This window comes from Berghia stephanieae, chromosome 11, assembly GCF_034508935.2.
Source record: "Berghia stephanieae isolate SIO BIC M18660-M18661 chromosome 11, UCSD_Bste_1.3, whole genome shotgun sequence".
Classification (NCBI taxonomy): Eukaryota; Metazoa; Mollusca; class Gastropoda; order Nudibranchia; family Aeolidiidae; genus Berghia; species Berghia stephanieae.
The window spans coordinates 24,221,672-24,235,463 of NC_088370.1; the positions used below are offsets into that span (position 1 = coordinate 24,221,672).

A 13,792-nucleotide genomic window follows, 5' to 3' on the forward strand; every position below is an offset into this window, starting at 1 on the left:
TTCTCAGTCTCCAAGTGTTTGATCTTTGGTAAGAAGGATGTCGTCGTTCCATTGATTGTTTCTTCGACTCATATTCGTATGATGAACCCAGGTTTGTTTGTTTAAAAGGTTTTTTTGGCACTTGCAACACATTTAGATAGCAAAGAAGTTCTAGAATTACAATAAAGCACCAAAGAAAAAGTAAGACAAATGGGAACTGGTTCAAATAAAGAACGTGTAGATTCCAAGAGCACACTATCACTATCTATCAGTGTACTTAGTTTGAGATCGTCCAAATGTTTCATTCTTACCAAAGCACAGATCCCCACTAAGAGGAACACACTCAAATGTTTACAAATAATATATATGTAAAGTATAAATAACAGATGATTTACAATTTACAAGACAAATATATCATCTCCCAAAACTCTTAACAATATATTTGGTTCCCTCCCAGCCAGGGCCATGACAAAACCAAGTAATCTCATTCCAAGACAAAAACAGAAAGCATATTTGAAAACAGATATAGAGGGATAGAAAATATAGTTTGGGAGGTCAGGAACCCCACTCAAGGACCCAGGTTTTATATCCAGTGATTATTCTACTAAGAAAGCTGTCATATCTCCCATTTAGCCGAAAAAGCTCGGAGCAACAATTCACCCTTTCCCGCTCTAGATCAACTGCCTGGGTACCCAATGACCTCAGACCTTTGAGAATCCCAGGGATTTGATGTTGGGCATTTTCATGACTGGTTTCAAGGTCTCCTGCTATCTCATCAAGAGATGCTCTTCTGTCCGACCAATTATGTCTTTATTTGATTCACTGAGTTGGTACTGCTTGGAGAGCAATCATCAGGAGGTTTGTCAGATAAAGACATGGTTAAAAAAAAAAAAAAAGGGGGGGGGGGGGGGGGTTCAGAATAGATGTTGAATTGCATCTAATTTTTAGTAAATTTAGTGTTGCTGTTGGATTTGGACCTCTTGTAAAGCGTTTTGAGTGGATATAGAACTCAATGAAAAAGCTCTAAAACTTTTTAAAAGTATCAATGCAATAAAACAAATCCAAAAGATAAGTTTGATTTTTTTAGTATTTTTAGAAAAAGACATTTAATAATAATAATATAAATGTTTTCACAGCTCGACTATTTCATAAAATACGGTAGCGATAGACAAAACAAGACATTTTCAAAAATAGAATAATAATCGTTAATCCTTCCTCAGTTTTATTGGAGCCAAAGTTACTTTGCTGTTAGTAAAAGCAGTAAGCAAGAAAGGCGGCAGGACTGAGTGATAGCAGGATGACGGAAACTTAAATCCTGACAATGAGGGAGTATTTCCATATTGCGTCATCAACTGAGGGAGGGGGGGGGGGGGGGGGGGTGGAGCCAAATGTTGACAAGTGTAGTAGTAAACATCTAATTACATAATATTTTATTAGTAGCAGAGAAATTGGTCTTATTTGTTGTAAACCAGCTCAAAAACATTTTTGGAGGGGGAGGGGGGAGTCACCAGGTGGTAAATAAATGAGTAAAATTTCAGTAAAAGTCAGTTGAAGCCATGCTTGATAAATATAGGAATTCTTGAAATCACAGCAATAAAAATATCACAGATGTGTAATTTGGATTTGACAATGTGGACGTTAACTCACTCAATCCTAGAGATTTTTGCTACTTTTCAAAATTGGAATAAATGTATTAAAAATGAGCATGTGCATAGATAGTTTTATTCAACTATCATTAACATGTAAAAACTAAAAACATTAGCTTTGATACTACGCCTATAATTTGTCTCAGAAAAACGTAATAAATAGGCATGGGGTAAAAGTAACACGGGTTAACTACGGATATAGTCGGTGTTAGGGTTGAGTGAGTTAAACTTGGATTAACATCAACCACATACACTAAAAATTACATATATTACAAATAATAGTCATTGAAACAGAGCTGCCTACTTTACTGCTTTTTGCTGAATCCTCCCACAAAATCATTGCCTATACTGTACAGCTCAGTAAAATTCTGCAGAATCAAATTTCTATGAGATATGTGAGACCTGTACAGAAGTTGACATCTGTTATTTTTCAAATGTTGTTAATTTTTGTTATTGGAAATATAAATAATATCCAAGACCATTACTTTTTAAGGTCAGTCAAGAGAACAAAATGGGAAACCTTTAGTATATGTAGTGAAATCGTGGCAAAAACTCTGAAATCAAATGAACGTAGCGGCGTGATCAATAATGTTGAGGAGTATAGTACTCGCTGTATTCTAGCATGCTCTCGAGAGACGCCAAAAAAGGGTGCTAGAATTCATCTGATACTCATGAGAAATAGCAATTTCATTCTGTCACCCAGTTCGAGCATGTCGTATTGCAGAATAAGCTGGAATTCGACATGCTAGAATCTGTCGAGAACTGTATTCTTCAAACGTACCAATTTATGAGTTTCTGTATGTAAGTAATTCTACTCTTTATCTTAACTTCCTTTTTTTAAAGCTTTATGATTCTGCCAGTGTGTAGATATGGGTTGGCAGCGCAGATGAAGTGTTTCTTTTCACTTCTGACATTCAATTATGACTTATTATGATTGAATAAATACATTCATACAATTTTTTTAATCTGGCATTGAGTATACAAGTTGCAACTAAGAAATGACCTATGTATGTAATTTGAATTTATATGAATATGAGTATGAATATTATATTTTGATATTGATAGAATTGACATTAGAAAATGACTATAAAAAAAGATTATAAAAGCATTTATTTCTTAATTACAACAATAAGAACAAGGTCCCTTCAAAATAATATGGACACACTTCATTCTTTTATCCATTTTTGGAAGGGGGGGGGGGGGGGGGCAGGGGGGCATTACAAATAATATAATGATGGATGTTGCTGTATATTTCCAATTCCAATAATGACGGAATAAAAGCTTCAATTGGATTTACGACCGGCCAAACTGGAATTGGACAACGCTCTAGACAACTGACCTTTTCAATTGTCCAGAATTTTTTTTGTTCCTTGATTTGGATGTTTTATCAAATCCAGTGTTTTCTGTACGACGGTACAGTGTATACATTTATTATTTTGAAGTAGACCCGTCCTTCACCATGGAAAACATTCATATTATAATTGACTACATTATTTACATCATTTATTGTATCAAGACATTTCAAGTTGAGAATTAAAGTAGTGATAAGTAAAGTAAATTCACTCTCATTCTCCATGTTCATGTTGTGTACAATGATATCTTCAACTTTCATTATTTCGAAATATCATTCAAACTTATGGTCAAAATGATACAATCTATATATATCTCAGTAACAAAAGTGGTGAGAGAGGGATTATAATGATTGAGTTTGAAACGATATTGGTTCGATGCTCACACGTAAACGTCTCACTGCCAGGCGGTTTCGTACAATAAGTCGCAGTTCAAACTCCACCAGCCGCGAAAAAAAATTTTATTCTCTATTGTCTTCTGGCACTTATATCAATTCAATCTTGTTTTACAAATAAAGGCTGCTCAATCACCTTTCTGAATTAAAAATTACCCATACACGGGCATACTCAATGTTCTCAATCGTTTCTATGTTATATGTTGTGTGAGAATATTGGCATTAAGCTTAACTGTGTAAAATTATTGCGATGGTGTACAACGAATCGGGGTCAGAAGTGGGGAAACAGGATTGTAATGACTTTGAGTTTGAAACGAATTTTTGTGTCGTGGTGTCACACGTGAACAACCTTAAACTCAGCGAGTTGTGTTAAATAACCACAAAAACCCAAATTTAATCTTATTGTCTTCCACTTTTCTATCAACTATTCATACTGTTGTTAAACAAGGCATACACTTTGAATTGAATGAAATTCAACTTAGAATATCATGTCTATCGTTCTATGCATTTTTTTGGGAATTTGGATTCTTATGCTGGTCATTATTCCCAAGGGTGGTTTACACGCTATCGCTCTCAACTCTAAGTAATCTAGTATGACTTTGGTTTGCGATTATTATTGTGACTTCTGCATATCAACGGATTATGTAGCCCTACTCCATGCACAGAGGTAAGTTGTAGACCAAAAGAAAAATATCAAACCCCCCCCCCCCAAAAATACCAAAAAAAAAAAAACAAACCCCCCCCCCCCAAAACCAGGGGTGTAAGAGTACAAATGTTAAAAAATAACGTCCAATGTACATCATTTCTCACTATTACCATTACTGTTCCCTTGGTAAAAACCTATAAGACATGGTGGCTTGGAACAGTAAATTCAAACCATGCTTGTTACCTAAAAGGTTAATGAGAGACAGACAGGCGTCCTATAGTATTATTTGTTAATAAAAGGTTAAAAAAAAACGATTTAAAAAACACTGTCTCAAGCATTTACATTTTAACTCTCTTGAGACCAGCATGAATGAAATTCAAACAAATTTGTTCAATTGTCCATTCATGCGAACATGTGAGAGTTAAAAGGTATCCATCATTCAATGACAGACTAATGGCAGGCGTGATTTGGCTTGGCGTCATTGGAATGGTATTCTATATTTGTATTGTAACTCATCGCCTTAAAACAGTTTTATGTTGGAATAGTTTAGGGGATGCAAATTCGATTTACACTTGGAGATAACAGACATTTTACCAACATATTTTTGCTTCATTAAAAAAAGAGAATATTATACGATTCTTTCATTTCTTTGTATTTATTAAACGAGTTATTCACCCTTGAATCATATACCTATGATGTTCGCATGGGTGTACGATCCGATAGTGATGTCGTTTCTTCTTCTCTTTACTTGCCTATCCTGCTTCTTTGGTTTGTGATTGTATTTTTGACAGGGGATATTTTTTTTTTCTGTAAATCTTCTGCCTGTATGTTCTTGGTTATTTATAATTTAGCTTATGATATCTTTAGGTTGTGATTTTGATTTACATTTGTACTATTTTTGTTAGATTGCTTGTTTTTTTTGTTTCAGCGGTCTCTCATATAACCTCAATTGTGTTGGAAGAGACCTAAAGCAACAAACAAAAAAAATTTTTATCCTGCTCTGTAACACTATGAGCTTGCGAGTATGTGTTACTGCATGATAAAAATATAGAGAAATGAAATAATACGTTTATTCCACCCCTCCAAGTAAGATTATTTGATATTTTGTAACCAAATCGTATGGTAGTAATAATTCAATTCACCATATTTTGTATCTTTCTCCTGATTGAATGACAATTTGATCCAAAAAAGAAAAACGTTGGATTTGTATTCATATGCACCAAAAGATTATTTTTAATTACCAATCAGATGTCTTTTACACCTTATTTCACACCAATAAAATGTGTGAAAATATTCTGCAATCGTTGAATTTCCCAATGGGAGGGGTGGGATAAAAACTCTTATGGAATTAAAAATGACAATATCATATCTCTGATCGTTGCAATTGAAGACCCCAGTACTAAAAGTACTTAAGTCACATTTTCATGATTTTTATCAGTGATAAACTTAAAGCATCATCTCCTCAGTTCACTCACCAATTATTTTCAAGATAAACACAATCTAAGTCCCCTATCTCAAAACTACAATTTTATTTTTTATATACTCTATAATAGCCTAATAAAAATTTTAACCTCCATTGTTTTTTTTTCAAAACTAACTTCCTGTGATTTAAGTACTTTTAGCACTGGATAGGCTCTTCATTTGTAGGTTAACACATGAGACTTGGGTTTGTGTTTTAATGTTTTAACATGTGGGGAACGAATATATCGTATCTTGATGTGACGATAATTTAGAATTTTGCATTTCTGATCTTTTCAACCTGAAAGTCACTTTCAGTCATCGGGTCAACATGACATAATACTGGATTGAGACTTTGGGTCACATTTTGTGATCCATTGCTTCAAACTGGTAACACATCAGTGTGAACCAGACGACAAAAAGTGAATTTAAAGTGGTGGATGGCGTTGATTATAGAGCATCCCTCTCGTGGCCAGGCAGAGTTACTCTAACAGTCAGGTCATGTTCGAATCCCCAACGCCACAGAGTTTTTAATCTCTGTTGTCTTCTAGCATTTTTCTACTCACTTCATTTCTTGTTATTACATTCTCATCATATGTTTACCAACAAAGTAATTTTTAGTGCCTAAATCTAAAAATCCCCCAAACATTATAACCATTTTGAGGTGTTTGGTGACATTCACAGACCTGCCTAGCTGGACTTGAAAAAATTTGTAGTTTTCAAGGGTTTTAACATAGTAGACTCTAGAACTACTGGTAAAAAATACCAATTTGTCATTAATATTATAAAATATTGCTTCTAACTCCCTAATAGACTAGCTACGGCAACAAAACTTTGTTTTCAGAAGTTTTATTGAATCAAAGATCTTCATATAATTGTCGGTTTGGAGCCAAAAATCCGCAGTTCTACGAAATTTTCGTAGCAATCGGCAGGTCTGCATTTCTAGACAGGATTCTATGTCCCAGCTAGTACTGCTGAGGGACAGTGGTCCTGGGAGAGGCAGACGACTGGTTGTTGTTCAGCATCATGGACATGGACAGGGATTTCATACTGTCAGCCAAACGGGAGAACTCCTCCCATTTCTGGCTCTGTTGATTCATCTCTAGACTCTTCTGCATGTCGACGGTCCTCACCCTGGTCTCCATTTCGTCAATGGAGTTCTTCAGCATTAGGACCTCACGTTCTTTGTCCTCCATCTGTATTTCATTGAATAAATGAATGAATAAATACATTATTTCTTGTCGGTAAAGATACATATTATGCATAACAACAAGAGATGAAGTGAGTAGAAAAATGCCAGAAGACAATAGAGAATAAACATTTTTCGCGGCGGTGATGGGGGTTTGAACCCGCAACCTTATTGGTATGACAACTCCGCCTGGCCAGTGAGAGCGTGACTCTACCATATGAACTATCCACAATAAAAAAAAATCGTATCAAACTCAGGTCATTACTAGAGCTCTCTCACCAACTACTGGAGATCGCGGGTCCAACACACACAACCTCCGCGAAGTCAGTTGGCCAGCAATTAAGCTTAATAGTTAATAGCCAATATTCTCAACACAAACATATAAGATAGAAACAATTGTGTATGCTCCGGTATATTCTGCATACATCGTTTATACATGACAACAGCAAGTAACAATGACAACAAAATATAAAACTAATAATTTGAAAAAAAAATAATGTGTATATTTTCTTAATAAAATCTGATTTAAAATCAGCAAGCCCTTTAAGGCTTTTCACCGACATAACATAACATTGTGTGTGTGCGTGTGTGTGTGTGTGTGTAAGATTGTTTGGAAGGTTGTAAAGTGAAAAAAAAGGAAGATAGAAAAACAAAAATACTTGAAGAAATTTTGTTCCAAATAAATTGAATCATTGCAGGTTAGGCAGATTATAATTTTCATTTCATCTTTTAATGGGCAAGCAAGTTATTGTAGATTTTGCGCTATAGAAGTAGCCTTTTTAGAGCTATTAGGAGGATAGCAAGCAATTGCTATGTCCATTTCATGCTATAGAAACAGGGATAAACTCTGCTTCCATGGGCCAATTGGTTCTGAAGGACTACTTTTCAAAATTAGGTTCAGTGACATTTGGTATGTATTCCTAGGCTAGCACACTTATACAGTGGACTCTGGATAAGGCGATGCCCAGGGGAACAGGAAAAAACAATAGACTTAACCAAAAATCAACATAACCGGGGTGTAACCAAATGAGCAAAAATGCGTGGGAACAAAGCAAGCCAATCTAGAATAAGTATGGCCCTTCATGTGCTTTCCGCTGATGTTGCTTGGTCACATTGAATTGACCAGAGGAGTAGAGGTCCTTGTAGGTCACACTTCTTGTAAATCGTTGAGACTGAATTGGGGGTATGCCAATTTCCTCTGCATGATTTTCTGTCACATCCCAGACTTTTCAACTGCATCAATCAGTTTGATCTTTCTTTTCAGCGATAGGGTTGTCAACCCTTCTGTTTGCCATTGTAGTTGTAGACTTGACTGGAATTCTTGATAAAATTGATACTAATTAAGAGGGTCAAAAATCTTTTTCTAAAAATCTTGACTTGAAGTTGCGATCATGTAAAAGGTGAGATGGATAAATAAAAGCTATTCAATACTGCTTATGTACATTGAGCAAAGCACCTAAGTCACATTGGCGTGCGCCAATCATTCGTGTGCGCCAATCATTCGCTGATATTCTTAACCATTGAAAATTCTTACTGGTAGCTTTTTTAACCAATGGAAATACTTGTTTATTTGTGATTTTATTGTGGTCATGAGTGACAAGACATCGAATTAAGCGACATCTACTTGTGTGGAGTGTTTTTAAAAAATACTAATGTTATACAGGAAGAAGGGGAAGGGATCAATAAAAAATATCGACTTGGTTAAAAATTGACTTAAGCAACGTCAATGTATCCAGAGTGTTATATGTCCGAATCTGCAGTATGTAACATTCTAACTGATAATCAATGTAAAGTGCTTCAAAGCTTTGGGATAAGCGCAATATAAGTGTACATTATGACAATTTAATACTATTACTTTGGTCATGACTCTTCACGGTGCCACTTTGTAAATCAAAAGATTTTAAAAAGTAATAAAAATGGCATGAAATAAATCTTTAAAGCCAATTGACCTTTCTCTGTAGTTCAGCGACGTGATCCACCAAGAGAGTTTTGTCTTTCCTCAATTGAGAGTTCTCTCCCTCCAGGGCTGACTTCATTCCCTCGTATTCTACCAGCCTGGACTGAAGGGTGTTGCTGTGGAGGTCAGACTTCTTGCCTCGGACCTCCTCATTGGTCAGCTAGGATGTGAAGTAGAAACAATTTATTTACTGGTGAATTGATGAAAATACAGTGGAATCCTGTTAAAGCCAACACCGCAGACCAGAAAGATTGGTAAACTTTAAGAAAGGTTGACTTTATCCCTTATCAATGAAACACACTTAGATAAAGAACAGAAAATTTAGGACCAGCAAGAAAAGTTGACTTTAAGCAGAGGTTGACTTAATTTGGATTCCACTGTTTTGTTTTTGTTTTTAAGGGTTTTATGATGCTGCAACATATTTTAGTCATTTCAGCGCCTGTAAAAATGATGAAAATGGGATAATAAAAAAAATTTATAGATTTACAACTGAAAGCACGTGAGGAAAAGTAAGACAAAAGGGGAATGGTTCAAATAGGAAACAGATGTAGATTCCAAGAGCAAACAATCAGTGGGATCAACCTAAAGTCTAATCCAGACACAAGCACAGGATTCCACTGGGAGGAATACACTCAAATATTTACAAATCAATAAATATTCATAAAAATATAACAGTACATAACAGAGAGATTATTTACAAGGGAAAAACATATCATCTCCCAAAACCAACCAAACAGTTCACTGTTTCCCTCTCAGCCAAGGATTCTGGCAAGGGCGTGGACAAAACCAAGTAATCCCATTACAAGACAAAGACAGAAAGCAACTCAGAACCAGATAATACAGGGGGATAGAAGACACAGCAAGTGACTGCCTGCTCATCATGGGAGGTCAAAAGACCCCATCCAGTGATTCCACGGTAACAAGGATTTATTTAAAATTAATGATATAATATTCCTGTAGTCCTGCAATGGTATATTATGAAGATTGCTTATCACATTCATTTTCAACTTTAATAATAATTTTTAAAATGCTCAATTGGTTCTTTCTACGTATCATCTAAATATAGAGAAAGTGATGACTTGTTAATAAAAAAAAAAACTGCTTCAGAATCACTAAAGCTAGAGCGCAGATTGAATGGCAGAGAATTCCACACTGTTGGAACTACACAATATTATAAGGTTCTGTCTTTTAATTTTGTGTTCCTCCTTTTTGTGTTGCGACAAAGATGCTGATCACATGACCTTAAATTACGAGATGAGATATAATCATGAATAACATCCTTCAGATAAAAAGGTAAGCAATCGTTTTTAGAGTTGAAAAATAGCATTGCAAATTTTATAATCAATTCTAGCTCTTATAGGCAACCAGTGACGTTCATAAAACATTGTGGCTATGTGTTCTCTTTTTTTTCTTCTTTACTTTTAAAAACGTGTACTTTTTTAAAAGATTATCAGGCAGGTTACAAAGTAATGAATTACAATAGTCAAGTCTAGAAAAGATAAAAGAAGAGACAAATGTTTGAATGGACTTATGGTTTAAATATTTGACAATTGGGAATTTTTTTGTAATTCAAGATAATGAATTTTGCAATGATAGGATACATGTTTTTCCATAGACAATTTACAATAAAAATAAATGCCGCGATTGCGAGCTTTGTCCAAAAAAGAAATAATTTCATTTCGAATGTTCAATGAATTTCACTTGGATGAATGCACAAGCTTTCTAGAGTTTATAAAAAGTACCTCTGTTTTCTCTTCATTCATTTTAAGCTTATTGCAAGTAATCCACATACTCAGCTCTTCCATACATTTCTCCATTTTTAACCGAACTGTACAGCTGAGTGTCAGCAGCATACATATGGTAGTTTATGTTATGCTTTTTGATGACTTCGCCTAACATCTGTTTATTACAGCTTGTACAGCAGGGGACCCAAAACAGATCCCTGGGAGCCCCTGGATTTTATTGGCGATTGTTTGGAGATCAGAACAGACCTTAGATCGAAACAGACTGAGATCGTCCAAAGATGTAACTTTTGAACCAATTGAGGACAGTGCCTACTATGCCGAATATTTTTCAAGAAGCTCCATAAGAAAGGAAGATCAATTGTGTTGAAAGCAGCACTAAGATCGAGCAGTGCAAGAATAGAGACATTGCCTTGGTCAGTGGCACCCAATAGATCACTTTGAATTTTTTGAAGTGCAGTCTCTGTTACAATATGATGATGATAATAATTAATAATAATACTAACTATAATAATAATAATAATAATAATAATAATAATAATATAATAATAATAATAATAATAATAAATAATAATAATTAATAATAATAATAATAATAATAATAATATAATAATAATAATAATAATAATAATAATAATAATAAATAATAATAATAATAATAATAATAATAATAATAATAATAATAATAATAATAATAATAATAATAATGATATAATAATAATAATAATAATAATAATAATAATAATATGATGATGATAATAATAATAATAATAATAATAATAATAATAATAATAATAATAATAATAATAATAATAATAATAATAACAAAAATAAAACATGTCCATAATATTTAACCACAACAAGTTCACACTGTGTACCCATCAAATCCTACCTGCTCCAGATACTGTCTGGCTCTCTCCTGCTCATGCCTCAACTCATCTCTAAGCTTGTCGTTTTCATGCATGGCTTGGCTTTCTCTGTCACGGATGGTCACCAGCTCGGAGATGCTCTTAGAGTGGCGGTCATCTGTTGATCCACGAAGCTCTTTTTCCTGAATATAAAATAAATATGGTCAAGGAACTTTTACATGGGGTCCCTAGGCAACAGCAACACTTAACATGCAGAAGAGACATGAAGACTGTTAAGTGATATTCCAATTTTTGTTTTCTGGACAGAGAGACAACGCTTGTAACAGCCAGGTAGGTACTCATTTTACACCTGAGTATGGTAAGAGAATGTAAGTTAAGAGCCTTTTCCAAGGACTGAACTATGCACTGCTTGGGATAAGCTCGCTTAACCCCAACAAAATAATAAGTATGGACTGAGCTCATATCTCTTGTCCTATATTTGACACATATATATATATCAGTCATGTAACAGCAGACCTGCCAACTATGAAATTACGTAGAGTTAGAAAATTTTGCTTCCAATTTCAGAACTTATTGAAATTGACTGGAAATGAAAATGGATGCCAGACTATACATAATAATTTTAAGAATTCCGAAGTGTTATATAAGTGTTATCGTGCGGCTATGTGGTCTTGTGGTATGACACTTGCTTTAGGATCGGAAGGTCCTGGGTTCGAGCCTAGCTCAAGGGCATAGTTGAGTCCTTGGAAATGGCTCCTTACTCACATTCTCTCACTGCACTCAGGTGTAAAATGAGTACCTGACCAATAACGGCGTTGTCTGAAAAAATTGTAATATCGCCTATAAGGCGTCATGTCTCGTTCTACATGTTACGTGTTGCTGTTGGTCAGTTGTTGTAAAGCACCTTGAGCATGTTTAGTGGATATTGCACTATATAAAAGCTCAAGGTTTTATTTATTTATTTTTTTTTTTCATCCTCTAAAAATTACGAATTTTAAATGTTACAAGTATGTAGGTTTGTGTTACAGTGAGCTCCTAATCCATGAACGCCCTTGTCCACCTGTAAGGTGTGAGTGTGTGTGTGTGTGTGTGTTCGTGTGTATTCACATAGTGTATGGGTTGAATCTACATTATAGGTCATTGTGCATGAGAGCATCGAATTTGTCTCTCATGGCCTGTATTTAGTTTTAATGATCTATACTCAGGTAAAAAGCAGTTAACTGCAACCTATTCCAGACATGACCTAACACTTTTACGGGAGGGAGGGCGTGGTGGGGTGGGCGAAGATAAAACAAGATAAGATAAGACGGAATTTTGTTTATCCACTTCTGGAAATTTACATTGGGTATTGCCATAGACCAATGAATTTCTAGAAATAATTAAGTAAATAATAATAAAAAGGAAATACAATGACATAGGAGTAAACCAACGAAAAACAAAACTAAACACATAAAAAATATGCTTATCAATTGGAAACACCAGGCTCAATTTTTTAATTCATTAAAGATTACGACAGGATGGTGTCCTCGATATGACAAAAAAAAAATTCATAACTCACTCTCTCCAGTTGCTTGGTGAGTTCCATCATTTGTTGGTTGAGAAGAGAGTTTTCCTTCACCAGGTTATTCATGTCCTCAGTCACTTTGTCACGCAAAAATCTGTCCTTCTCGGAACTCAGATCTGCTTCTTTCACTTTCTGGTGGAGCATTCTGATCTCGTCCTGGTGATAACGGTAAGTGAAATAATATTGGGGGGGAGAGAAGACAGTGTTAGGAAAAAAATAACATCTAAAGTGGTTTTATTAAATGCAGGGTAAAATATAATAATAATAATAATAATAATAATAATAATAATAATAATAATAATAATAATAATAATAATAATAAGAATAATAATAATAACAATATAATAATAATAATATATAATAATAATAATAATAATAATAATAATTAATAATAATAATAATAATAATAATAATATATAATAATAATAATAATTAATAAATAAGGGAACATAACCACGCCTCTCGGACAGTCGCCATAATGTAAACAATGGCAATAATTGCTAAACATAGCGAACTACACAGGTTTCACTATTGATAGTATGTGTCTAAGTAATATACCCGCTGTTCTACTGCTAGATCAATAGAACTTAAACCGAAAACTCTGTGTAAACTTAAACGTTTATAATATGATTGAGAAAATCGTGTAATAACTAGTCACCCATCTAGCGATAAAAAAAAAAACAACGATCAGAGAGAAGTCGTTTTCATTCAAGTTATTGTTTATAAACAATCAATTAAGTTTGTCCGAGCTGATATCTGCTGTTGTAGGACAAAGGATTGCATTTTGGTAATTGGGTCAAATTGAATTAACACTGGTTATATTCCTGTGCCGAACATTCATTTTTCTATCTGGGTTTTGTCACTCTAAGTTAATTAATAAATGTTTTATTACAAAATCAAGTCTCATAACGGCAAGAGACCTTGAAAATCTGAGAACCCTAGCAGAGGACCGGCAATATTGGAGACACCTCACACAGGAAATACTGGAAACAGCCAAG

The 13,792-nt window shown here is 34.4% G+C and overlaps 1 protein-coding gene across 2 annotated transcripts in view; it reads right to left on the reverse strand.

Moving 5' to 3' along the window:
• Positions 1–1,052: 1,052 nt before the first annotated feature.
• Positions 1,053–13,792, reverse strand: part of LOC144957315 (uncharacterized) — a 24,241-nt gene continuing 11,501 nt past the window's right edge. Inside the window, exons 9-13 of one of the 2 annotated variants that reach the window (XR_013642135.1) lie at positions 12,789–12,950; positions 11,254–11,412; positions 8,612–8,779; positions 3,671–6,669; positions 1,053–3,493 (exon numbers count right to left, since the gene is read on the reverse strand). Coding sequence is in view for 1 of the 2 variants with exons in the window: in XM_078888454.1 (XP_078744580.1) it covers positions 6,439–6,669; positions 8,612–8,779; positions 11,254–11,412; positions 12,789–12,950 (720 nt within the window). In the remaining variant the exon portion in view is untranslated. Of the gene's footprint in view, positions 3,494–3,670; positions 6,670–8,611; positions 8,780–11,253; positions 11,413–12,788; positions 12,951–13,792 lie in introns of those variants that run through there. The other variant, XM_078888454.1, reaches the window with a different exon arrangement.